This window comes from Uloborus diversus, chromosome 1 (genome assembly GCF_026930045.1).
Source record: "Uloborus diversus isolate 005 chromosome 1, Udiv.v.3.1, whole genome shotgun sequence".
In the NCBI taxonomy this organism is placed as follows: domain Eukaryota; kingdom Metazoa; phylum Arthropoda; class Arachnida; order Araneae; family Uloboridae; genus Uloborus; species Uloborus diversus.
In genome coordinates, this window is record NC_072731.1 from 12,834,541 (window position 1) to 12,861,741 (window position 27,201).

Genomic DNA, 27,201 nt, shown 5'->3' on the forward strand with positions numbered 1-27,201 from the left:
TAAAGCAGTTTTTTTTACTGTTTCTGCACTAGGCCTATTTTTTTTTCTCTAACTTTTCAGTTCGCATTGCTTTTAAACGTCTTTTTGTCTTAAAAGCAAGAATGTTTGAATCACTCAGAAAATAAAGATGGTTGTTTTCAATGTTTGCTAAAATTTTAATTATCTCCAAGATTAACCAGCAATGATACTTTATCTCGTCAGCCACGTCAAAATGAAACTCAATCGGCTATTTTTCACGCAATCTTGCAATACTGCTCATTACGGAACACTATAGTAAAAAAAAAATATATATCCCTCATACCAGCTGATAAGCAAAGCAACGTGTTAAAGGAAAGGAAAATATATAGTTCTATACATATCTTATTGGAAAAAAAAATTTATAAACAGTTTAACTTCGTAAAAATAGTATTCATTAATGAATAATTTTATAAAAATTATTATTAAATAAATAATTATTATAATTTATATATTTATATTATTTATATTTTTTTATTATTTATAAATTATTATTTATAAAAATTATTATTAAAACGAAGCAGACATTTAAACAGTAAGTTGCCGCCCGTAGGCCAGTGCTAAAGAATTTACCATAGCTATTCAATAAATAAAAATTAAACTTACCTCTCTAAAAGGAACCTAAAATAATTTATTAAAAAATTAAGAAGGAATCGTAGTAACAACGCTTGCTTCTGAATGGGGTCGTTTCCAAAATTTAAAAAAGTATTTTTTTCTGAAAGAGCATGCTTAAAAACATAGGATCTGAAATTTTTTTTAAATAATTTGTTTAGTTTAATATTTCAAAAAAAAAAAACTTAAATCGGTGCGCTTCCATTGTTTACGTTTCTGCCGAATGACATCACAAATGATGAAATGCCATTCAGGGTTGCCATTCCCGCAGCAAAATATTTAATTCCCATCTTTACTCACGTGTATTGGCAACGAAATTGTTGATAGCAAGCGTAGAGCGCAATTTTAATTCGCTTCTTGATTACCATAACGTGGAAATACGGTAGAAAGTTGCGCCAAAGAGCATCATTTGTGACATAATCAAGACCACGCCTTGTTTGAAAAATCGGACTTTAAATAAAATTAATTAAAAAATAACTGTTAAGAAACTTAAAGTATTTTCTGGGTCCATGTTATTATTTTTGTTTATTTATCAATTTCAGTGACTAAAAGTACCACTTTTGACTGAAGGAAACAACCCCACTGATTACTTTATTGGCATATAATTAAATCCGTTAATAATGACCTATCATAAATAACAAGCACATACGTACTATGTGCAATACACAATTTTATCTTGCTTTTTGGTTGGTACAGTGGGTTGCTTTCTGACTGGAACTGAATGGAGAAATTTACTTTTGTTTTGTTGCAAAATAAACCTCAAATTTTCCGGCATGCCGGAATGTTCGAATTTTCCGTCATATTGGTCAACCCCGCTTTCTTTCGGAATGCCGACTAATGCGGGGTAATACGAAAATTATTTTGAGACCGAATGAAGACTTCGAGATAAAGGAAGATACAAGTTATCGAGAGTCGACTGCATATATGAAAGGCCTTTAAACGGATTTTCAATTTTCCTTCCTGATTCTGCTTTTGCGGCAAGCAAATATTTTCTTTTCCGTGTATCACATGTCATCTAAAAATAATTTTACTGTATTAAATTCTATATGTGATGTGACTCACGAAGTTCATCCTAATATGAGGTCGACAATCAGGGTCGCTTCTTTTCAAAATCTAATATTAGTTCTTGTTAAACGCTGAAGCTGATAAGCAAACTTACCATACGTGAAATACACCGCCAGCTCAGTCATTTCCAGCCGAGGACTGCAGTTTCGTGCTTATTAGCACTCATCAGCCCGGTATAGGAAAGTGACTGAGCTGGAGATGGAAAACCTCTTAAGGAAGCCAGAGTGCGAAACAAACTGGTAGCAAATATAGAATTAAACTTACCATGTCTTTTGATGGCTCTTGAGCCAGTGGAGCACAATTCCCCACAAAAATATGAGCAAGGAGAAAGCATGGCGTTATCCAAACCATTCCCAATCCTGTTATACTACTGATCGCACAGGGTCCAAAACTAGAATCGACGAACCGACTTCTGTTTATAACGAATACCAACCTCCCCTTTGAGATGAAAATAACACAAAACAAGAAGCGTTACATAAATTTGTTTTTGGAATTTTACATCGAGGAGCAATCACCTTCGAAATCTTACTGAAAAGCATGGTTTCTGCGGTTTCGCTCTTCTTCCGGCCTGAGCAACAAGTTGTCGTCACGTGACGCATCTTTAATTCGAAGAAGAGACCATTCGGTGCCCGTCATTTGGCCCGCTCGCAATGAAAACAAAATCAATCTTAATTATTTATTTTTCTCCTGCGACTTGCTTTAATATTTTTTTTTCTTCCGTTCTTTTGGTAATGATTCCACTATTCTGATCTCCTCCAAAAGTTAGACTTTTTATTCAGTGGCATGATATCTGGGGAGGGGGGGGGGGTGCAGAGGTGCCATGTACTGTGTTAAGCACTATCTGCAGCTAAGCTCAAAATGAGAATCTGCTTTTTAAAGTTTCACGTCTCCGTATATTTGATTCAGATTTCACTTTTTCAGATATTTTAAAAAACATATTTCTCATTCTTAAATAACCATAAAACATTGTTTTCAGTTTGAATACGTTGTAAAAAACCAGCTAGTGACTTTAACTCAATTTTGATAACATGTGCAGATACGACATTTGTGCTTATCATGGCAGCATCATTTATGTTTATGATGCAAGGAAACTAGACACACACACACAAACACATACAGAAATACATTATACACTGCTCGACATTGAAAATGCAACACCAAGAAGGAAAGTTCAGAAATTTATGCAAATTTTAGAGTAGACGTACATCACCGAGTTATTCAAATGATGTGAAATGCGCAGCTCTCCGACGCACGTGAAGTAAGATATAAGGGAAGGAACTTGTAGAATGGGCAATATTCGTGTCGTTATTTCTGACTGGAGAATTATCGAAGAAATTTTGTTTTCGTCTTGGAGGATACGTGTAACACGAGAGAATGCCAGGCCAACATCAGCGAAGGCACTTCCTGCAGATAGACGATTTTACGAGGGGTATGGTGATCGGACTGAGAGGGGAGGTTGGTCCGTACAGAGCCGTGTCCAAGGGGAGGGTTTTAGGGGTTAAACCCCTCCCATTGGGGAAAAAATAATAAGAAAACCAAGTGAAGAAAAGTGCACAACTGGCTTAACACTAACTTTAATGTTAAATTTTGTGTACAGCATTTTTTAAATCATATTTTGAAAATCAGTGATGGCGGAACCGTTAAATGGGCTGTCAAACAAAGCATTCACTGTGTTTAATATTGCTTTTCATAAGGAGGTTATGATGATTTGGTCGTTTCACAAAAAGAGATGAATGTTGCCGCTATGAAGATGCATTGTAATCTCGTTTTGGTAATGTAATTTGCATATGCAATGAACCCTTTCTTATTTAGTTTGCTTGTCCTAGAATATAAATCCTGAATACATAGTATGTTACAAAAGAAATTGTGAATTTGTTTATAGTACTTGTTGCAATGTACCGCGCAGTAAGCAGATAATAAAGTTTGAATCTAAACCAGAAATAAAATGAATAAATACTGAAGCTACTTGCACAGCCAGAATTTGCCTTCTGGAAGGTGGGTTTCATAACTGCCCTTGCATGTACAGTACAGCCTCGTTTATCCAGACTAACTGGGCCCAAAAGCAATCCGAATAAACGAAAATCCACATAGTTCGAGTAATAAGCAAAAAACAATCTCAAATAAGCAGACGTATCTTTTACTATAGCAAAAAAACAATGTTTTCTACCAAAAACCTTCATAGTAACATTTCTCACAAATGCTACATCATTCATGGTTCAGCTGCGGTGGCTTCGGATTCGGACTAACACTTCAAGTACGCCATATTGTTTTTTAAATGAGTACTATACTTTATTGTATGTTGTATGCAAGAGTTCTACATTTAATCGAGACAAAACCGGAATTTTTGGCGTATTTATATGTAGTTTCGTTCTTGCAATCATAGTTTAAAATAATTGTTAAAGTAAATATATTTTTGTTTAAGTTAACAAATTTGATCCGAATAAACCGGAGATCCGGATAAACAAGGTTCTACTGCATATAAAATGCAATAATTGATTTTTTCGTATTAGTCCCCCCCCCTCCTCCCCACTAGGTCCCTCAATGTGACCATTTAACAGAAATGAAATATTTGACACTCTGACACACTTGACAATGAGTTAGAGGTATTTGTTGTGTTTTCCTGACAATGCAGGTAAGAATTATTAAACATTGAACCCAAAACCCCTCCCTTTATGAGATCCTGAACACGGGCCTGGGTCCTTACGTCAAATCGCAGCTGATACCCCACATGGATGCGAGCACGGTGCATCGGCTGTGCCGAAGATGGTTGGAACAACGAAATGTGGCAAGATTGAGGGGTGCAGGGGCAACCAGAGTGACATCAGAACGCGTGAATCGACGCATCGACAAGCAAGCTGTAGGGCAATTCCACGGTGTCGGACGTAGAATTTGCACGAAATTTACCAATAAAGGTTCATATTTTTCAGGGTTAAAATGGATGAACTGAGCCAATTTTTTTTCTCAATACTTATATATGTAGGAGCAATATAAAAATTTATAGAATTTCTAAAAAAAAATTCAAACTATAAATATTAAAAATAAAAAACCTCTTGGTGTCGGACGTACATGAAAGAGGAACTGAAAATTGACTTACGTTGAAAAAACCCAAGTTTCAGCTCAATGAACTGTTTTCAGATTTTTTGACTACTTGAATGTTTAAAAGCAAAGCTGAAATATGAATAATTTTTCCTTTTTCACCAAATTATTTCACGGATAAATAGCAGAATTTTTTTTTCCCTTGGTGTCGGACGTAGAATAGTTGGTGTCGGACGTAGAATGTGCAAAGCAGACAACGTTCGACATGAAATAAACATCTTAAAAAGCTGTTTAACTCTTAATTTGTTTACAGAATTATATATTGTGGTATTTTAAAGCATAAAAAAGGGGGAAAATATGCATAACAGAGGTCTGTGCAAAATTTTTCCCAGAGCTCCATTTTTGTGTGAAAAATCAAATAATTTAGTTAAAATTAAAATAATTTGAAACTCCAAATTTTAGCAAAAAGAATGTTGGGAGGGGGGGGGGAGTGGTCATGGCGCTAGTTATGTCATAGAACTTGTTTACAGGGAATGTTTTTTAAGACATTTCTTTGTTTTTCTGACAAAATATTTTTTTTCTGGTTGTCCTCGAGGAATTTGTTGGGGGGGGGGGGGGGCAAGGGGGATCCCATTGCTTTTGGGGAGATGGACACCCCTAATGTATCAATATCTGCATACCATTCCAGGAAACTTATATTTTAAGTCTTCATTCATAAAATAAGGAAAATACTATAACGAGAACAAGAGAGATTAGACGCATTTTGTCAAGGTTTTTTTTTTTTTTTTTTTTTTTTTTTTTTTTTTTTTTTTTTTTTTGCAATCTCTATGTGAACAACAAAAAACTCAATCTCTAGGGTGAAAAGAAATGAAGAATAATTTATAGAATTTTAATGAAGAAAAATCTAACTTATTAACAAATAATAAGAAATTTGGATGTTGGTTACAAATTGTTAAAAACGAAACTGAGCATTTTGAGGCACAAACAGGGGTTTCTGTGAGTTCACCAAAAATATCTGAGAGTTTTTAAGTAAAAACTGGGAAAGGGAGGAGTGTTATTTTTAAACTAGGACCCCTAATGCTTCTTAAATATTCATAATTTTATACATCACTACGTTAATCGCTATTGATAAACATATGAGACTCATTTCCTATCTTCAGATATTTTCCCCAGTCAAAATATTGTGTATATGTTCTTTATATTTATGTTATGTAAAATATAAATGTAAATACATAATTAGGCATGCATAGCATGTGTGAATTATTTACATAACCAGGAATTTTTGTATACTTATAAACCTAGTTTCATTTAGGAAAATATTGGTGTCGGACGTAGAAATTTTTCTGACCATTAATTTAAGCATAACTAGTTTTTTGAAATTTAATTTAAAAGATTATTTTTAATTGCATATAAAATCTTTATTTGAAGACAAAACATTTTGTAAAAATCTCCACTCAGTTTTACATAACATAAACATTCAGCCAATTTGGTGTCGCACGTAGAAGTACAAAAATGCCTTATATGAAAAAATCCCTAAAAATTAAGTTTTGCAGTTAAAGTGCAACTTTTTTGTATATAACTCTTCTAGAGAGTTCTAAGAAGCATATTTTAGAGAGAATATTTGAACAATAAAATAATGTAAATATCTAACAGCCATTCTTAAGTGTATAAAAAAAAGTTACTCGTAAGAACATGGTCATAAAAACCTGATTTGAAGCCTCAGAACGCTAATAAATTTTGCTTTTGCTGCATATTTTCGTTGTTTCCATACACTTCAGATAATCATCTTTCCATTGATACCAAATTTGTGAGAAAAAAAATATTTTAAAATTCTGCCAATTTTTCCCCTTTCCTGTGGAATTGCCCTGTAGCAGACCCACAAGTCACTTGTTCCTCGATTCTGCAGCAGGTGCAAGATACTATGAATGTTCCCGTGCCAACCAGAACCATTTCCCGTCGTTTGGTCGCACGTGGTCTGCAATCACGGCGTCCGCTAAGAAGAGTGCCATTGACCCCACAACAAGACAGCAACGTTTAGTATGGTGCCGGACTGGAACGACGTGGATAACAGGATGGCGAAATGTCGTGCGCTCAGATGAATCCCGCTTCTGTTTATCCAGTGAAAGTCGAAACATACGTGTGCGGCGTCGACGTGGAGACAGATCTAATCCGGCAGTAACTGTGGAACGTCCCACCGCACGACAACGTGGCATAATGGTTTAGGGCGCAATTGCGTACAATTATATATCACCTCTAGTTCGTATTCAGGGCGCTATGAAGGCCCAACGATACTTGGATAATGTGCTACGGCCGGTGGCAATCCCTTACCTTCAAGGGCCACTTAATGCAATTTTTCAACAGGATAACGCCCGACCACACAGTGCTCGTATCTGCCAACATGCTCTCCAAGGCACACAGATGCTTCCCTGGCCACCACACTCTCCTGACCCTGTGTGGGATGTAATTGGACGCCGTTTGCAGTCTCTGTCCCTGCCTCGTTCAGAAGACGAACTTTGGCAAATGGTTGAAAGGGAATGAAGAGCCATCCCTCTGGACACCATCCGCACTCTTACTGACTCTATGCCTAGACGTGTTTCTTCGTGTATCGCTGTCCGCGGTGGTCCTACATCCTACTGAGCCAACGTCGTTCTCCCTCTGTATTCTGCCTATGATTTTGGAATTAAGATCATTTATTATTCCTTGCTGTCTCTGTCTTTTTTCAAATTTCATCAGTTTCTGACCACTACTCCTTCTTGGTGTTGCATTTTCTATGTAGAGCAGTGTATTTCCAACCATTTCCAGGAAACAGTTACTCTCTCCTGGCCAGGGCCCGATTACTGAAAAGGCCAACTAGGCCATAGCCTAGTACCTCTGCTTTTAAGGGGCTCCCCTAATGGTTGAGATTGTTTTAGCCGATGGCTAAAATTGCAATATTTGACAGCAGAGGGGCCTGAAATACGGTTTGACCTAGGGTTCCCTTATACCTTAATCGGGCCCTGCTCTTGCCTCCAGACCTCTGCAAGTGCACTCGCGACAGCGACTCTGGACTATGGGGCTTCCCAATGGGAGGTCACTAATCTCCAAAATAAAAGTTCTGTATGCGGAAAATTTTGATGACAATGCAGCAAATTTGAACAGTTTTTTTCTTTCGTTGCAGTTTTTCCTATTTATTTAAAACTTCTTATTATTATTATTTAAATTATGACTTATGTATCTTCCCATTAGAGGTAAGTATGTGTGATTATCTGTATTATATCCTCGAATAAAATTCAGAATCTGCTTCGGTAAATTGGGAATTTCCTGCCTCCCAAAAGTTAAAGTGAAGGGTACCCCTGCCCGAACTGTGTGAGAAAAGCAAACCAAAAAAAATAATAATAATAATAATTTGAATTTTGACATCTTGAATTCAAATTATGTTTTTCGCAATCACGACTGTGTGTATGTAGGCGTGTGTGTTTGTGTGTGGGGGTATGTGTGTTTGTGTGTAGGGAGTATGTGTATGTGTGTGTAGGCATGTCTGTTTGTGTATGTGTGCTGGCATAAGTGTGTGGGTAGTTGTGTGTATGAATGTGCGGGGGGAGGGTATGTGTATGTGTGTGTAGGCATATGTGTTTGTGTCTGTGTGCAGGCATGAATATGTGGATAGTTGTGTGTATGTGTGTGTATGTTTTTGTGTGTGTATGTGTAGGTATCTGTATGTATGCGTGTGTGTGTGTATGGTGGTGTGTGTGTATGTGTTTGTGTGTGTGCGTGTTTGTGTGTGTAGTTGTGTATGTATGCGCGTGTGTGTAGGACATGGATGCAACCTGGAGACGGCTTTCGCTATAGGAGCAGCATCGTGAGGAGCCGGTCGACGGTGACGATGCGGAGGGTGGCGGTGGGAAAATAAAATGATAGGACGCCATAAACAGTCAAATGAAAGCAATAAGCAATCGTGATTGCTCAAAAAAAAAAAAAAAAAAAAAAAAAAAAAAAAAAAAACAGCACTCGTATTTTCGAATACAAGATTTAAAAAAAAAAAAAATACATCTTATTACACTGTATAACAAAAGTAATTTATTGATTTCGAAGTGAGGATTTTTTTTTTATAGAAATCTTTTTTGCAAGTGTTTAATTTTTAAACGAGTAAACTTATGATAGTGATTTTTAGGTTTGCATATATGGCCCTCACGTATGCTTAGGAGTACTGAAGCATTGGGGCCCGCGCACAGAAGCTGTCTTCAATAATAGAAGGGAGATTAAAACTATTTCTAAACTTGACAAAAATGGAAGGGGGATCCGTGGCATTATCAGGCAAGTGACCCCAAAACAATCTCGGTTGAGGCCGTGGGCTTGATTGACATAAAAATGTTTATTAAAAAGTTTAACAAAGTTACGTGCAATGTACGGGACAACCCAGTTATCACATCCTGAGACTGCAGTTTCGTTCTTATTAGAACTCCTGAGTCAGGAATAGTAAATAACTGAGATAAAGGCAGATGTCATTTCATTGAAGCTGGGAGTGCCAACAAACTGGTAGATAAAGTGAGTTTGTCTCAACAACGAGTGTCCACAGCTTGGTTTAGCAAGCGACGTTTAAACTAAGTTACTTAGGTAAGAAAAAACAAGCTTGGGGATTAGCCTTTCTAGCCCACAATTTCTTTAATAGCATATTCGCTAAGGTGAAGTGTAATTGTTTATGTCATACACAAATGCTTGAGTTGATCGGTATTGTATTCGCAATGTAGATATTTTACTGCAGATAATCTTATTTTTAACTGCATTAAAACCGGTTCTAGTATAATAGGGAAGTTGCAACCTATTAAATGTTCATATTTTGGCTATTGCATATTGTTAATTGACCCTCAAAACTAAAAAATTCACCATCGCCGAATTTTAAAACACCGTGATTGATTTTTAATGAATTTTTAAAAATCCACGCGCAAAAGTGCGCTCTTCTGAAACGTCACGAGCCTACGTCACAGGGCGCGAACGGGCAGCCTTCCGCCGAAGATCCCTTGTTTTCGCTAGGGACATTTTGAGCGCGCTGATATTTTTATTTTTTAGAAATTCAATAATCCTTTTGAACACACTATGGAAGCCGGATTCGTTAAAGCACAATCTAAATAATCTTCCTCAAATAATATCAATGGTGAAATTCGAATATTTCCGAGAGGATGAGAGGTTAAATGTTATAGAAACGCGAGGAGATAAGCCTTTTACGTTTCATCTTCAAAGTCGAATGCACATTCTTCGAGTTCTCCCCACCCATGACATAGGAACCGGTTCGCTAGCGTTTCTCTCCTATCGGACGTCACTTCCTATGCCATCTGACGTCACAGGCGCTTGAACTTTAAAAATCAATTTAAAAAAAAACTACTTATCATATCGCAAAAATTTTTTCACCTATGATGTTCATACACGTTACTCTATCATATAAAAATAAAATTGAAAAATCGAAAACTTCCCTATTATATAAGATTGCAGAGATGACAAAAACATGAAGACGAAAATAATAATAATCCTCATATATACAACAGCCAAAATCACTGATAGAGTAACGCTCTGACGTCACCAGCAATGAAGTTATTTTTAAAATGAGTTACTTTAACAGTTGAGAATGTTTATTGAATTTTGTATGCATTTTTACGAGAAAATTGCTGAGATTCTCGGTATTTATTTTTCAACTGTTGCCAATTTGTTGGCACCATAAGGAGTTAATGTACTTCGACTTCGCTGCTTTTGCCAGAAAGGAACAATTGCCCAAAGTTACGCGTCCCGAAATTTCATCGATCAAAATATCCCCAAACACGTAGTTTCTTCACTCAAATGAAATCGCAATTTTCACCCATCATATACGTTAACGGGCGATTTTCTGGTATTCTCATATAAATAATAACCAATGATCGAGCAACCTGCGAGTTTCAACAATGAAACTCGTGCCACGGCATGATAATTTGATAATATGTTTTGGTAATGTTTAACATGCAGAGAAAGGCTTTATTGTGACAAGGCTGAACTCGATTCGGACTAAGAGAATAAAAGCAGACAAAAGGATTTGAATGGCAAAAATAAGTACGTTTTTTAAAAATGGTAAAAAAAACAATTAAACGTAGAAAGAGATGTAACCATGGAAACATGCAGAAGGTAATTTCCCTTTCGAAAGTAATTCCATTTATCTGTGATTTTTGCGTTTATTCTCGAGTTTAATCATTTAGAATCGTTTGGGTTGTTTAAGCTCAGCCTTGGATTTTGGTTTTCTTTGAACAATTCCTACAGCTCTTCGAATGCTCGTAGAAACTTCGAACAAACTTCATCGTATGCAGAAAATTCGAAAATTTCGAATGACATAAAACTTAAAAAGGTGAATGAAATATTTCTCCCCCACATAATCAAATTTCTGTGAAAAATGAGCCTAGAATTTGAATAAAAAAATACCAAAATCGAATTTTCGAAAAATTGTTTCGAGCTATAAACTTAATTTTATGCCGAATTTCATGAAAATCGGCCGAACGGTCTAGGTACTATTCGCAACGCGGGACATCCAGACAGAAATCCAAGCATCTAGACAGAAATCCAGACAGATATCCAGACTGTCAGCTTTATTACAAGTAAAGATGTAAAGTAAATTATTGCAAATTTCCCCTTATATATAATAGCGAATGATCGAGTAAACGCTCCTGACGTCATCAACAGTGAAATTTGTTCCACAACATGATAATTTGATAATTTTTAAAAATGTTTGATATGCAGGGAAATGCTCTATTTTGATGAGGCTGAACTGGATCCGGTAACTTAACTGTTTTACTAGTAAGAGAGTCATTTTAGGTAAATGAAGAATCAAAAAAGTGGTTGAAAATTAACGCTATCCACTGGAGTTTAGGGTTAATCCACCGGAGTTAGAGTTAAACTTTCAAATATAAAAGTATCACCAAACAGGCAAATGCTTCGTTCAAATGTAGAAGAGTAGAAGTAATTTTCACTCGTCATACCTTGACGGGCGACCTTCTAGTTAATAATAATAATAATAATAATTCTGTATTAGTAAAAATATTTACGCATTGTTCCAGTATGTTTTTTCTTCCTTCTTGTACTCACTTATGTCGAAGTAAGATATTTTCTAGGTACATCTGGAGTCAGGACGTAAGCCGGTAAAATGAGAAAGAGAGAGAAAAGGCAGCTTTTGTTGTATTCGCAAAAGCGGAAAGACGTGTTTCCGCAAAAGGTACATACGCCACAGTAGTGAAAACAAAATCTACACGAAGAATGAAAACATAAGAAAAATAAAATTGACTACGTGTCTTTTGTTCCTAAGAACTGTGTCGTTGTTTTATTTGATGCAAATTTGCACGCTGCCACATTGATTAAATTAGCGGTTCTAACTGAATTACAACATTGTTACGAATCAACAGTTATTAGAGCCCAGATTCTATCTGCATATGCAGTCAGGGGAGGATCGTGAGGGGTCATGACTCCCTCCTCCAAGGCTTCGGCAGTATTATCCATCCAGATTGTGTTCTAATGCTTTGTGAATAAAATGTGAAGGATTCATGGTTCGTTCACTAAATGGAATTTCTTTTTTCAAAGAGTAGTCAAGAAACTTTTCAAGGATAAAATATTTTTTCTTTCATTTTCTTAATCTCTACACAATTTCTTTTAAAGCATTTTATGCCTTCTTTATTATTGATCATTTTACATTTCATTCAGTGTTGTGTTTGTTGGTAATATGAGGGGACTGATCAATAACTAACTACACTGGTTATCATAAATTAAGGAAAAATCATAAAAATAGTGATAACTCTCTCAAAAATAGGCGAAAGCGTGTAAAACTTGAATATGTTGCCAAGTAAGAATTGCTCAATAAAAGTGCAATATACAAATTAGTAGCGCTGAAATCGGAGTGCGTCATCTGTGGGGTGCATAAAATGTCCATGTTTGAGAGCAAGCCTATTAATTTCGCTGTGATACTGCCATAAGGAATCCGAGGTAGCCATTTGGTAACAATGACTTTCAGGCATTACTTGCCTGCAGAACTTCGATGGAGAGCCATTGGGAGATTAGAGGCAGTGCAAAGTCAAACAGAAGTAACCAGATGGCTAAATGTGAGTCCTTTTGTGGTTCATAGACTTTGGAGTCAGTTTCAAACCAGGGTCATTCCATGCGAAATGAGCAAAATTCGCAAAAAAGTGGTGGCCGCATGGTAACAGATTTCTATGAAATTTGGTATACAGGTTCCTTTTATGCCTACATAAAAATATCTAAAATATTTTTGCTTAAAATTTTTTATTTGATTAGTTACATGCGATTGAAAATTGGTCAAATTGAACAGCATTCTCATAAATGCTAAATGTTGCACTTTTGAAGGCTTGTATCTTATTAACTATTTAATGAAAACATAAAAGTTATATGTTGTTGCATTCTATGGTGTAGGGTAAATAATCTGATATAAGTAAAATTTTCAAAGTTATTATAGTTAACTTTTAACAGAGTTTCAAAAACTGAAAATATTTCAATTTTCTCATAATTAAGTATTTTATTTTTTAATCTCAATCTTTAAGGAATGCATTAGCTTTAATGAAATTAATACCCAATAATGTGCTAAGTATCATAAAAGAAATACCATACTTTCGAAGTTGTATTTTAACTCCTTTGTCTTCAAAATCAGTTTTAAACTTAGTGACATTTTGCAAAATGATGATTTTCCCCTTCACATACCCACGAAAATTCAAATGAGGGAAAATTCAGACAACTTTCAAATTTTACAAGAATACAGAGCTGTGTTTCTACTATTTGCTTGAAGAAACTCGAGATTGGTTTTTGATTCCCAAACGTAAAATAAAATTCAGAAAAATAGCCTTTTTTTTTGTTTTATGGGTCAATTCATACAGGTTCGACGGATGGGTGCACTCGACCATTTTTAATTTTTTTTTGAAATTCATATTCCTAAAAGCTGCATACGAAAGATGTTTAGAACCACTTTTATTTTTTCTCTCAACTAGACCTTTGATTTTTTAGAATTCATCAAAAGTGATTTTCGTAGTCAAAAATGGGACTTTTAGACCTTTGCATTTTGGCCGAAATCTATTTGAATTACATTTATGACAGTTAATTTAACGCTTTGATGTTAAAGTGCATAAGTTGATAGTCTTACATGCTGAGTTACGTAGCTGTAAGTTAATAATTAAAATAATGGTAACAGGTTAAAGTTCAAGGCCAAATGAAAAATTTTACTCATTTCAAAGGGGGATAACTCACGTAGGGGACGGACACACAAAATGAAATACGACAAAAACTAATCACTGGAACCATGCTAAAAAGAATATGTAACTGTTGCTGCGTGTTTGTGCACCCTTTATAGATTACAGCCCCTCAAAAATCGGAAAAATAACGAAAATGACATTTTTAGACCGTTATAAACCAAAAGGGGATGGAATTAAAAATAAAATTTCCTGGCCAATTGAATATTCCGTTCAAGTACTATACATGTTATACATATTGTTTTTTCTATTTGGTTTGTAAAAAAGATACAGGTCTTTGAAATTAAGCAATTTTGCTAGTCAATTCACACACTAAAACAAATAAAAAGTGTGAAAACGTCATGGCACCTTCTTTAATTGCGTATATTGTACCCAATATAATACATTATACTGAAAAAACATATTGTAATTTTCAAAATAATTATTTTAATTTGATAACTTAGAAATATTTGAACATGAACGAGTGGAATTGACTGAGCTGCCGGTGTATTTCATGTATTTCTGCCTTAGCCCTGGCTATAGGGCGGTAACTTACTGAATGAACGAGTAGTTTATGCTGTATGGAACCTGTATGGATCGACCCTTATGTGAAATTACGAGAATTCAAAGAATTAGATAAACGACTAAATGATGCAAAAGCAAGTAAAACTAACATTTTTTTCAATTTAAAAAAATGTACATTTCAGACTGTACTTCATAAACATGCTTTTGAGAAAATGAAACACGATAGAAATGGTTAGTTTTGCTAAACTTACAAAATAAAAGGAAGTAACTAATGAAATTTTACCTTAGTTCAAGTTACTCTAGTAACAAAAATATGCTGATACCAATGATTAAAATTAAGTAGCATCTAAAAGACACTTCAATACATTATGTAAAACAAATTGAGTAAATTTAGAGCATTCCCTCATCTTCAAAAAAATATCTGAAATAGAGGAAAAAATGAAATTTTTGGAAATTTTCTATTTTTTTAAGTACAATTTCGTCATCAAGAAATTCATAAACAGTTACTAAATTAGAGCAGATAGTTACTTACACATAGTTTTTCAATCTGAATTATTTTTACTGTTATATTTTCATTAAAAGAGCTAGAAGAGTGATTTAAAATCTGAAGTAAATTGGCAAAATTTCAATCTTTGTTAACATCTCCGATTCAAAAAAAGATCCGAGTAAATTTTACTTTGCTCTTTCTCAATAGAGATTTGTTTGTAGAATGCGGAAATATTTATTTTTTAAGTGTACGTTTATAACTTATGGAGTTATTGAGTCACAAACTGGCAGCAATGAACTCTGAAAATTTAGGCTTAGCGTAAGCATCAACTTCTAACTTTAATAACAAAGCAACAAGCAGTTTTTAAACTTTCATACTTTGCATTTCCTCATAGATATGCATGGTTTACCTAAATAAAATTTTTCATTGAAATCTGTGACATGTCAGCCACAGCTGATTTGCTCATTTCGCATGGAATCACCCACCACAGATTCGGCATCCAGGAGGCTCAGCCAAGGACGACCAACGGCTACGACGAGCACCGATGACTAATTTTTGAGGTTATGTACACGCAGGAATAGAGTCACTACTCCGACTCAACTCAGATCCTCCCTTGCTGCAGTTACCGGAAGGTTGGCGTCTACGCTTACTGTACGTAGAAAGCTTCACGAAGGTGGACTGTTTGTGAGGTGACCAGTCATTTATGCAGGACCCGACTAACTAAAAGTGAGGCCCAAGGCCCACAATAGTTTGGAGGCCCCCTGAAGGCTATTATTTAAAAAATGTGTGTATTTTTTGTATAGTTGTAATGCTATGCATAATTTTTAAAAGTAATTTGGGGCCCCTTAGTGCGGTAATCAGGCCCTGCATTTATGTGCCATTCACACCTCGCCATAGAAGCATTGGCGTAAACTAGGGGGAGCATAGGGGGGCAAGTGCCCCCCTACTTTTTTTGAGCTATGGGCAAAGTATTATTTTGCCCCCCTAGTTCTTAAGCAAAGGATTTTTTAAAATTGTTTGTCAAATGATCTATATATTATTTTCAAATGATAATAAAATGTAATTCGCATATTATCAATGCAATTGTCATGAATTATATGCAAAAGATGTATCCTTGTCTTCAACCACCCATTAGTAATTTCAACCAATAATTAATCTGTTTTTAAACTGCATCAAGGCGGCGCAACTGAAGCCCAGAAGAGGCCAGTGTACCTGATCGCCTAATCCCGAAGTGATGATGAACATCTCCCCCCCTCACAATACATATAGGCATTGATGCAGCCTATATGATATGTAGCATTGATTACATGACCAAAAAAATGAGTGTTTTCGGGAAAGAGCGGAAATGTTGCTGCAAAGTTTTTCTTAAAGCGAAATTTTCTTTCAATCCCTTAATTGGAGCTCACATGAATGAACAACCAACCATATAATGGACGGATCAAAATAAAACAGTGGTACAACCAGAAAGGAAGCTTAAAGCCCGAGCCCCATAGAATGTTTGAGTTGAATGTTTTTTAAAACTATTCTTTATTATTGATGAGAAGACGTCTTTCGAAAACAAAGTAATTTTTAGAAATTAATAGTTATGTTACGGGAAAATCTTAAAATTTCTTTAAAAAATAAATCTTTGAATAAAAAATATTCAAAAGTAACAGCTTATTGATCAGCAATCAACCCCGCCCCCACCACTCCGTCCTATTTTTTCTCTTTTTTTTTTACCTAGTTCGTCTAAAAATAAGAAAGTTATCAAAATGCTGCTCTTCCGAAGAGCACCCCCCCCCCCCCTCCACACACACACCGGAAGCATTATGGAGCATTTGACATTTCATTTTCAGGTTTCAATTTCGCGAATTTTCCAGGGGAAAGCCCCCAATTACCGAACAACATCGAAAATTGCTTAAAATTACGTTTTTGGAGTTTTAATTTCGAAAAATTACTGGCCCTAATATTACAAAATATGGGCTTACAACCGCGTTTTAAGACTTGAATTTCAGAAAATATTCGGGCAAAGGTCCCTATGCCGCCATCCTCCAATACCATAAGCAGTTTGGTTTTTTAAACTATACTTAAAATTTTTTTTTAAGTGGAGTAGTCCCTGATTATAAAACATTGCTTTAGTTTTTAGCACTATAATTTTAAAAATTTTACCAGGAAGAGCTTCAGAACCTCCTTCCCGTAAAATCTTCAACGTTTGTCTAAAATTGCGTTTTTAAACTTCAATGTGGAAAGCAGGGGGAGGAGGAATTGTTTTCAACCTATTAAAAAAAATCGATCGGGGACAGTCCTTGGAGCTCCATTCGTTACCCTAACGTCGATAAAATATGGCCTATAATCGCGTTTTTAAAGCTTCAAGTTCGAGACATTCCGCTGAGACCCCTGTACCTTTTGTCACCCTAACATCAACGAAGAAAGTCTAAAATTGCGTTTTTGAAGCTAAAAGTTTCAAAAATTTTCCGGGGGAGAACCCCCGGACCCCCTTTCCTAATAGTTCTAAATTTTTCTTTTCTTTTTCGATGTGCCTCCTCCTCCCCCCCTATTTTTTTTTCTCGTTGCGTCACTGACGTAGAATATTACTTTGGTTCAGGGCATAGGTCACTAATAGCAAGATTCTTCATTCCTGGGATCCTGGAAAACAACTTAAGAAAGAAAGAAAAATCATTTCCAAAGTACAGAATTCCTTGCACTTTCTAATTAGTCCATGGAATTATTCGAGAATTAAAACCAACGCAACTTAGAAAACGATACCCGTACTTTAGGATTACAAAACGTAAGCAAAACTGTTTGGCGCCAGTGATCATGTAAACTATAAATACAACAACAAAAGAGTATCAGCATATTTTGGGAAAGAGTGATACTTCTCCGGAAGTATGTGCGCATTACTCTCTGTAGCTCTATTCTGTTTGAACTAAATAACGTACATTGCGTTAAAAGTTATTATAATTTCTTAAATTCATTTGTTTTTTGAAAAGTAAATTTTTTTTTAGAATTTTAGTTGGATGGCAAAATATAAATCTAATAAATTTTCGTTGAAAAAAATTTGCCCCCCTACTTTACATGGCCAAGTTACGCCTCTGCATAGAAGGGACCGTTTACAGGGGGCACGACAACATATTCAATGGACGCCTGATACATGGAGGGATTTTCTCTTTACGGATGAGTCTAGATTTAGTCTAAGAAGCGATGGTAGGCGTTTTTGATATCGAGATAACCTGGAATCCGTTATCATCCGTTAAACATCCGCAAAAGAGATGGATGCGAAAGAGGCAATGTCTGTGTTTGGGGTGGCATCTTTTTAGGTGGACGCACAGATCTCTATGTCTTGCCAAGGGAACCGTGAATGCTCAGACTTATAGAGATGACATTCTTGATGCTTGTGCGCCCATATGCCGGGGCAATAGGTGATGCTTTCCAGTTATAGGACGATATCGCAAGACCACATAGACCTCGCATCGTACATGATTATCATCAACAGGCTACAATTATCGACATGGAGTACCCAGCTTCATCCCCAGACTTAAATCCTATCGAGCACATTTGGGATGCTTTAGGGAGACATCTAGCTGCGCTTAACCCGCCCCCTCAGACCCTTGCCACGTTTGATACTGCTTTAAGAGCAATGACTCCCGCTTCCTGTGGAACTGATAGACTGAATGATTGACAGTATCACACGTCGCTGTATGTTCTGTATTGCTTCTAGAGGGGAACATATTCCATATTTAAGGTACTTTTCCTATAGCAAACTGACACTTTTGATTTGTTCATTTTAGGGATGTGTTAATTTCTATCCTGCCATAATTGTCTGTTAATTTCATTTTATGCTATTTTATATCTTACTATGTGTTGCATATTGTGTGTAAGTTTCATAAAATTCAACATATAACTTTTTGAGTAATCGTCATTTTTGTGATTTTTCCTTAATTTATGATAAGCAGTGTACTATACCGAAAGCCGATGTACAGCAAATGACGATGTGTTATTATTTACTCCTCCCTCCTTCTTTTTCTCGGTCGATTGATGTCAACGATTTGTTGAACCAAATACAATTTTTATTCTGCTTCATCTTAATTTGTAAAGGAAGGTATAACTTTGAAAAAGCTTTTGTTTGTCTATTTTTTCCTCATATTTTTGTAAAAGTTCAGGAAGCTTTCCCTCAGAATTTTTAGAGGCGCAGATATCACTGTAAAACAGTTACTTAATAGGAAAATGAAAAGGTCTTTTGGTTCGCCTGTATATTTACAAATAATGTATGGTGAATTTTCTCGCCAATTGGCTTGTGCCCATGTTACGGTTCCACGTTATGATAATTTCGTAATTTACTCGTCCATCTTATGATATTTTTGTTCTTAAAACTGGAATAGAAAAAGAACCACATCGAATTTTCGAAAAATCGCTTCGAGATGCACACCCTCATGCTACAAACTAACTTTGTGCCAAATTTCATGAAAATCGGTCGAACGGTCTAGGCGCTATGCGCGTCACAGAGATCCAGACATCCACACATCCTCCGGATATCCAGACATCCAGACAGAGAGACTTTCAGCTTTATTATTAGTAAAGATAAAGATAAAGAAGACATGGCAAACATTTCAACTTGCTAAATAAAAATGTTTGAAAGAATTAAATTATTGAAAGTGAGAACACGTTTGATAAAATATAGCTTAGAAGCTAGGCCGTATCCAGAATTCTTTTTCGGCAGGAGCACGATTTCGCACATTGCCCAAGCACACACATATGCACAGATGGACAATAGGGAAGTCGCAACCTATTAAATGTTCATATTTTGGCTATTTGATATTTTTATTTTTTAGAAATTCAATAATCCTTTTGAACACACTATGGAGGCCGGATTCGTTAAAGCACAATCTAAATAATCTTCCTCATGTAACATCAATGATGTTATTCGAATATTTTCGAGAGGATGAGAGGTTTAATGTTCCAGAAACGCGAGGAGTTAAATGCGAGGAGATAAGCCTTTTACGTTTCGTCTTCGAAGTCGAATGTGTGACCTTCGGCTTCTCCCCTATCGGAAGAGGGGATGACGTCACTTCCTATGCCATTTGACGTCACAAGTGGTTGAACTTTAAAAATTAATTTAAAAAAAACTACTTATCGTATCGCAAAATTTTTTTCACCTATGATGTTCATACATGTTACTCTATCATATAAAAATGAAATTGAAAAATCGGAAACTTCCCTATTGCTAAGGACGGATGGCAATAGCAGTGTTAGCAACCACAAAATGGAAGGAAAAGAAATATGGAAATCAGCATAAGTTCAGGACACAGTAAGACGTGTTGTGAGCAGGCAAGGATTTACGTACAAGCTAAGCAAGATATGCTTGGGGCCCCTGCTTTGTTAAGGGCCCCCAACCCACAGAAATTAGCAAAATTTGTTCCAAAAAAAAAGAAAGAAAGAAAAAGAAAAGAAAAAGAAAAGCACTTGAAAAAATAAATTTTATTTTCTAGTGCTTGAAAATTTGGAAAAGTGTGGCTACAAACCACAAATGGGAGGAGGCAGGGAGAAGGAATGCCAATATATATGCCAAATTCAGCTCCTTGCTACATCCTGCACCAAAAATGAAAAAAACCATGGTTCTCACGTTTCTGAAACATATTACAAGTTTTTGTGACTCACAATATTTCATATCTTGCTATTTATACACAGGGTGTTCCGTTTTAACCTGCAAGACCTTTATTTTCGCAACGGTTAGTCCTAGAAATGTACTTCCAATTGCAAAAATGTTTAAAATCAGATGCAGAGTTAAGATATTGAAAGTTTGAAGCAAAAATAATAAAAAAAATAGTTTAAAAAACTAAAAAAACATGCTTTTGTATCAAAATGAACTAAAAAGTGAAAAAAATATTTTTGGATGATAGTAGTTGACCAATCACTTAATTTTAATGTAATACAAAAAAGCGTGGGGTGTTGTCTATTTACATTTTTGCATGGACAACAAATGGAAGAAATTCAAGACAACTGATAAGAATCCCCCCACGCATTTTTATATTACATTAAAATTAAGTGAATGGTCAACTACTATCATCCAAAATTTTTTTTTTCACTTTTTAGTTCATTTTGCTACGAAAGCGTGTTTTTTTAGTTTTTTAAACTATTATTTTATTTCTTCTTTTTAGTTTAACTTGTTTTACGAAAAAATATCGATGTATGTGTGCGGAAATGATATCTACATTACTTTGAAAATTTGAGATGCATTTGAATAAAAGCTTTGTTCAACAATGGTCTGACCAGCAATGAATTTCCAATTGAAGGCTTACCTAAATTTTGGCATGAAATTAGTTAAAAACAATTATATTTCATGTTCTAATTAACTTGGAACATTGGAACAAATTTTGTCTGATGCAGAAAAAAGGTTTTTGTAAATATTTTTAAATAATTTTTTCGAACATTTTTTAATCTATTTTTTAAAATTTTTCCTTTTTCACATTGTTGGATTTATTCCAAAATATTGTTTAAAATTGGAGGAAACTAACAATTAAAAGAGTTAATTAATTAATTTTATTATAGAATATTGCATTGTCATCGGGTCTGAGGTCGCGTGCCAAATTTCAAAAGAATCCGATTGCAGGAAGTGGGCGAAATTTGAGCTGCAAGATTCCATTACAAGATACATACATACATACATACATACATACAGGTGAAGCTAATATAAAAGCGTGTTAAAAATGAGTCAAAAAATAGAAAATTTAACTTTTTATACGGGCTTTAGGAGTACCCTAACATACACTGCTCAAAATTGAAAATGCAACACCAAGAAGGAGTGGTCAGAAAGTGATGAAATTTGGTAAAAAGACAGAGACAGCAAGGAATAATAAATGATCTTAATTTCAAAATGATACGCAGAATACAGAGCGAGAACGGCGTCGGCTCAGTAAGGATATAGGACCACCGCGGACAACGATACACGAAGAAATACGTCTAGGCATAGAGTCAGTAAGGGTGCGGATGATGTCCAGAGGGATGGGCCAGGGGTGATTGTGAGTTCATCAAAAAATACCTGAAAGTTTCAAAGCGAGACCGGGGGGGGGGGGAGGAATCTTTGACCCTTATTACTTAAGTGCACCTTTGCCATAGTATTAAATAGTTCTGAGTCAAAATATTGTGTGTACATGTGATTAAATTTTTAATGGGTTACAAAGTTACTTTTGAGCTGGTGTTGTACAAATTATCTTGACATTTATTTGTCCATCTTAAGGGATAGGTGTCCATCTTAAGGCTCTTGCAGGTATATTTGATGAGTATTATGTAATTTAAAAAAATTGCGGAGGTAGGGAGATAAAAACATAAAAAAAAAAAAAAAAAACATAATTCCGGTATTTTCGGACATAAAAATACCGTAAATACATCCGGAAATTCGGTAAAATACCGGAACACAATCACCCCTGGGGATGGCTCTCCATTCCCTTACAACTATTTGCCACAGTTCGCCTTTTGAACGAGGCAAAAGGACAGAGTTTGCAAACAGCGTCCAATCACATCCCACACATATTCGATTTGTGACAGGTCAGGAGAGTATGGTGGCCAGGGAAGCATCTGTGTGCCTTGGAGAGCATGTTGGCAGATGCGAGTACTGTGTGTAGTCGGGCGTTATCCTGCTGAAAAATTGCATTAGGTAGCCCTTGAAAGGGATTGCCACCGGCCGCAGCACCATTATCCAAGTATCGTTGGGGCCGTCATAGTGCCCTAAATACGAACTAGAGGTGATATGGAATTTTACGCAATTGCGCCCCAAACCATTATGCCACGTTGTCGCGCGGTGGGACGTTCCCACAGTTACTGCTCGATTAGATCTGTTTCCACGTCGACGCCAAACACGTATGCGGCGACTATCACTGGATAAACAGAAGCGGGATTCATCTGAGAACATGACATTTCGCCATTCTGTCATCCACGTCGCTCTAGTTCGGCACTTTACTAAACGTTGCTGTCTATGTTGTGGGGTCAATGGCAGTTGGCAGTCTTCTTTGTGAACGCCGTGATTGCAGACCACGTGCGAAATGGTTCTGGTTGACACAGAAACATTCGGGGTATCTTTGCACCTGCTGCAGAATCGAGGAACAAGTGTCTTGTGGGTCTGCTACAGCTTGTCGGTGGATGCGTCGATCCACGCGTTCTGACGTCACTCTGGCTGCCCCTGCACCCCTCAATCTTGCCATATTTTGTTGTTCCAACCATCTTCGGCACAGCCGATGCACCGTGCTCGTATCCATGTGGGAATCAGCTGCGATTTGACGTACGAACCAACCTCCCCTTCTCAGTCCGATCACCATACCCCTCGTAAAATCGTCTATCTGCTGGAAGTGCCTTCGTTGACGGCGGCCTGGCATTCTCTCGTGTTACACGTATCCTCCAAGACAAAAACAACATTTCTTCGATAATTTTCCAGTCAGAAATTACGTCACGAATATTGCCCATTCTGCAAGTTCCTTCCCTTATACCTTATTTCACGTGCGTCAGAGAGCTGCACATTTCACATCATTTACATAACTTCATAATGTACGTCTACTCTAAAAGTTGCATAAATTTTTGAACACTCCTTCTTGGTGTTGCATTTTCAATGTCGAGCAGTGTATTTTGGGAAATGACATTAGCGCGACCAAAACTCCAGGAGATATTCGAGTTTAAAGTTTTAAGGGACCATATAGAAGATAAGATTGAAACTTATCGCCCTTTCAGAAGAATGACAGGTTGTTGAAGTAAAAAAACAAAGTATTTAAAATTTTCATTGCTATTTAAAAATAAATGCTAATATTATGCCATAATAAGCAAAAACACATTACAAAACTTCAATCAATTTAAAAAAACCACTCTATGCTCACATATAATTTTAAACCCATGTTAACTGCTATATTCTCCCCCCCCCCCCCCGAAGGTGTTATTGACGGCGAGTGTAAAGTATTGTAAGTCACAAAACCGCTGCGTTTCATATCTCAGTGAATATTGGTCGCACTAATGTCAAACTATTTTGTGTTGGAATTTGGAATTAGTTTTCAATGGAGATCATTTCCCTGAATAGAAGTTAGGGGACCTAAGGCTCGTATAAAAAGTTAAATTTTTTATTTTTTGTCTCATTTTTATTTTTGCTTCAAACTTTCAATACCTTAACCCTGCATCTGATTTTGAACATTGATGTAATTTGAAGTATGCATCTAGGACTAGGTTAAAATGGAACACCTTGCATAATTCCGAATGCAGTATTTTGGAAATTCTTCTGCTATTGTTTGCATTTAGCTTCCTTCTTTGGTATATTGTCAATCCATTTAGCTCGGGTAAAAAAACATTAGCTCTATTCCTTTTCATTTTCTGCCCCACTTGCAACTGAAGCAAAGTTGCTTGTTGTCATGAGAAATCTATAGTTTCTTTTTCTTTTAAATTTAAAATAGCTCTTTCTTACAAAGTTAGAACAGGACTGAAAACATTCATAATCAAATGCTAAAATATCAGAGTGGAAAGTACAAATGAAGTGTGTTAAATAGTTTTAATTGTTCTAGGGTCCCTGAAAATAGATAAGTCTTTAAAAATCCCAAGCAAGGTCTGCTCCAATGTTATTTCTTATCAATTGTATAAATTATGAATTGTTCAAACGGGCAGTATGTTACACTCTTGATGAGTTGGAGGGGTGATTAAAACCTAATCGAACCAGGGGCGGATCTAAACAGAATTCTGGGAGGGGGCCATTTGGAAAAATACGATACTTTGGAAAATTTTTGAATTTTACATATGTCAATATAGCACGCATTAAACTAGAGCATTTTTTAAGAAATTTTCACTAGGCGAAGCAAGTTTAAACATATAGGCTGTAACCTTCCTTCTAAGTTTTGGAGGAATTTTGAAGGAGTAAAATGAGATTTTGGAAGAGTACTAACGGGCTGTCATCAAATGATGTCGCACTTTTTTCCAACAAATTTGATCCCTTCCCCTTTATCACAAAGTGCCAAACTTCAGCTAACTCCTCTAGTCACATGTCAAATTTTTTATAAACATATTGTTACAATAACTGTGTGACGTGATCTTTTGTCACCCTCTCTCCTCCCTTTGTTAGAATTTCATGAGCCCCTCTCCTCCTCAAGGCATGACATCACTTGTATATGACCCTTTTTATTTTACAATATCATAACTTTGTGTTAAAAAAACAATTGTTTAGTAAATCAATCACTTAATATAGTGCATCTACTTATATTTAAATAATTAGACAACCTGACTTTTGCTGCTGAGAGTGTGGAGGAGGGAAAAACAGTAATCATAAAACTTGAAAAAAAAAAAAAAAAAGCCAATCACCAACATGTTTTACTTCACTTATGAAATGTCTTAGTCTTCTAATAAAATTTTCACCTTCAAATTTTATGACATAACAATGATCAATTTGTCTTTCACACATTTCACATCTTTCTGAAAAAAATAAACGCACGAAATTACTACATTAAAATTGCCCTTCTCATGACGTTAGTTGTCGATCAAATTATTTTAAGTTACTGTCATAGAGGAAGATTATGTGGTCTTGAACTAAAAACGAAAGAGTTTTGAAGGAGTTAAAACCAAAATGAAGGAGTTTGAAGGACCCTTCAAAAAAATTTCCTAAATGAAGGAGCATTGGAGGAGTGTTGAAGGAGCGTACGAACCCTGATATATCATTCCCTCAAAGTGGTATCCCTGTAATCAGTGTTGTTTGTTCTGAGGCATCTGTATAGGACTTCTGATTTAAGATGAAGTCGATATGAACCAAATGTCAGTATTCTGGTCAATGTTACAAAGCAGGGAGCACCAGTAACTAAATTAATATTAAAAAGTAAATTAATTACTAAAATAATGAATAAAATGAGCCGAGTTACAGAAGCATATGGTAAAGCACTTCAAAACTTTCAAAATAATTGAAATATTTTTAGGATGCAAAGGAAGGGATTGAAATCTCTTAGAACATGCCAGTGGATGATGAGCAAAGGGAACCAATAATTAAGGAAGAGGGAACAAAAAATGCAAGGACAATCAGAATTTTTTCAGATTTATAAGATGTAGGATCACTCTGAGCCTGAAAAAGTGAAACAAGGACGAAAATGTTGCAAACGAAAAAAACTGGAATTCCGGAAAAATCTTTCTCCTGCGGGGCACTTAAGGGGCATAAAGCAGGTGCTGGCAATCAAAGATGATTTTCCGAGGAATACTGTAGAATTTCTGCAAATACCTTAATTTTGCAAATTTCTTTGAGTTGGAAAAAAATCTAAAGTTCCTGCAAATGAGGCATAAAATTTGACATTTTGCACAAATTTTCCATCGATTTGAGGGAATGTTATATTTTTTTTAATCAGAACTTCTGCAAAATTATCTCAAGTTATAAAGTATTTGCAAAAAATCTGCACTTTCTGCAGAAATCTGTAAAATTAATTCATAGAGTTTTACCTTTACATCCAAACATAATCATTCTGCAGCGTACGTCGCAAATTTAGAACTAGGGATTCTGCTTTTGGGATTAAGATCAGTGTAGCCTTCACAATGCTACCAGGTTAGGTTTGCCCCAACAATAATAATAAATCTTGAAAGTGCAGCAGTGAACAGAAAATTTAATTTTCAGAAGACTAAAGTACTCTCTTACTTATAGACATCCATACAAAGATGGTATACAAAACTTTGATTTCATTACAAAGTCAGTGCCGCTTAATGTGATCACTTTGTGACAAATATAATTTGATAACAACAACTGAAAAGAATCCAGGCTACAACAAAATGATGATTTTTTCAATTAAAAAGCATTTATATTTACTACTGCAAATTGAAATTGCAATGACTTAACTAAAGGCAGTTTCAAATTTCAAAAGTTTAAAAAGTTTCAAAAATCAGAAGTTTAGCACTGAAAACAGGACAAGGGGTCATTGTTTTAAGCTATTTAAATCTCAGGCTAACATGGATATTAGGAAAAATTATTATTATAGCAGGGTAGTGGAACCTTGGAACAGTTTACCGGAAGAGGTGGCATGGGTGCAAGTTTGGTGATGTGTTCAAGACGGAAAATATTTTCAGCCCCCCGCCTCAAGCGTGCGTGCTTAAGGAAAAATTTATGTGTGTAAATGTTGTAGATTTTAATATTGCCAGTTTTGGAATCTGATTTCAGTTTTAAGCTTTTGACTTTTCTAACAACACGAACTTAGTTTAGATTGTAATATTTAAGCGTTTTGATATTGTAATTCCAAAAACCTAAAAGTCGCCAATAAGCCCGCTCTTGGGGGTTTCTCTCCA

General features: G+C 35.7%; 1 protein-coding gene across 1 annotated transcript in view; it reads right to left on the reverse strand.

The window, feature by feature from the left end:
- Positions 1-2,227, reverse strand: part of LOC129234296 (matrix metalloproteinase-25-like) — a 38,464-nt gene extending 36,237 nt beyond the window's left edge. Inside the window, exon 1 of the mRNA XM_054868291.1 lies at positions 1,957-2,227. Within this exon, the coding sequence (XP_054724266.1) occupies positions 1,957-2,043 (87 nt within the window). The 5' untranslated portion in view covers positions 2,044-2,227. The remainder of the gene's footprint in view (positions 1-1,956) is intronic.
- Positions 2,228-27,201: the final 24,974 nt, after the last annotated feature.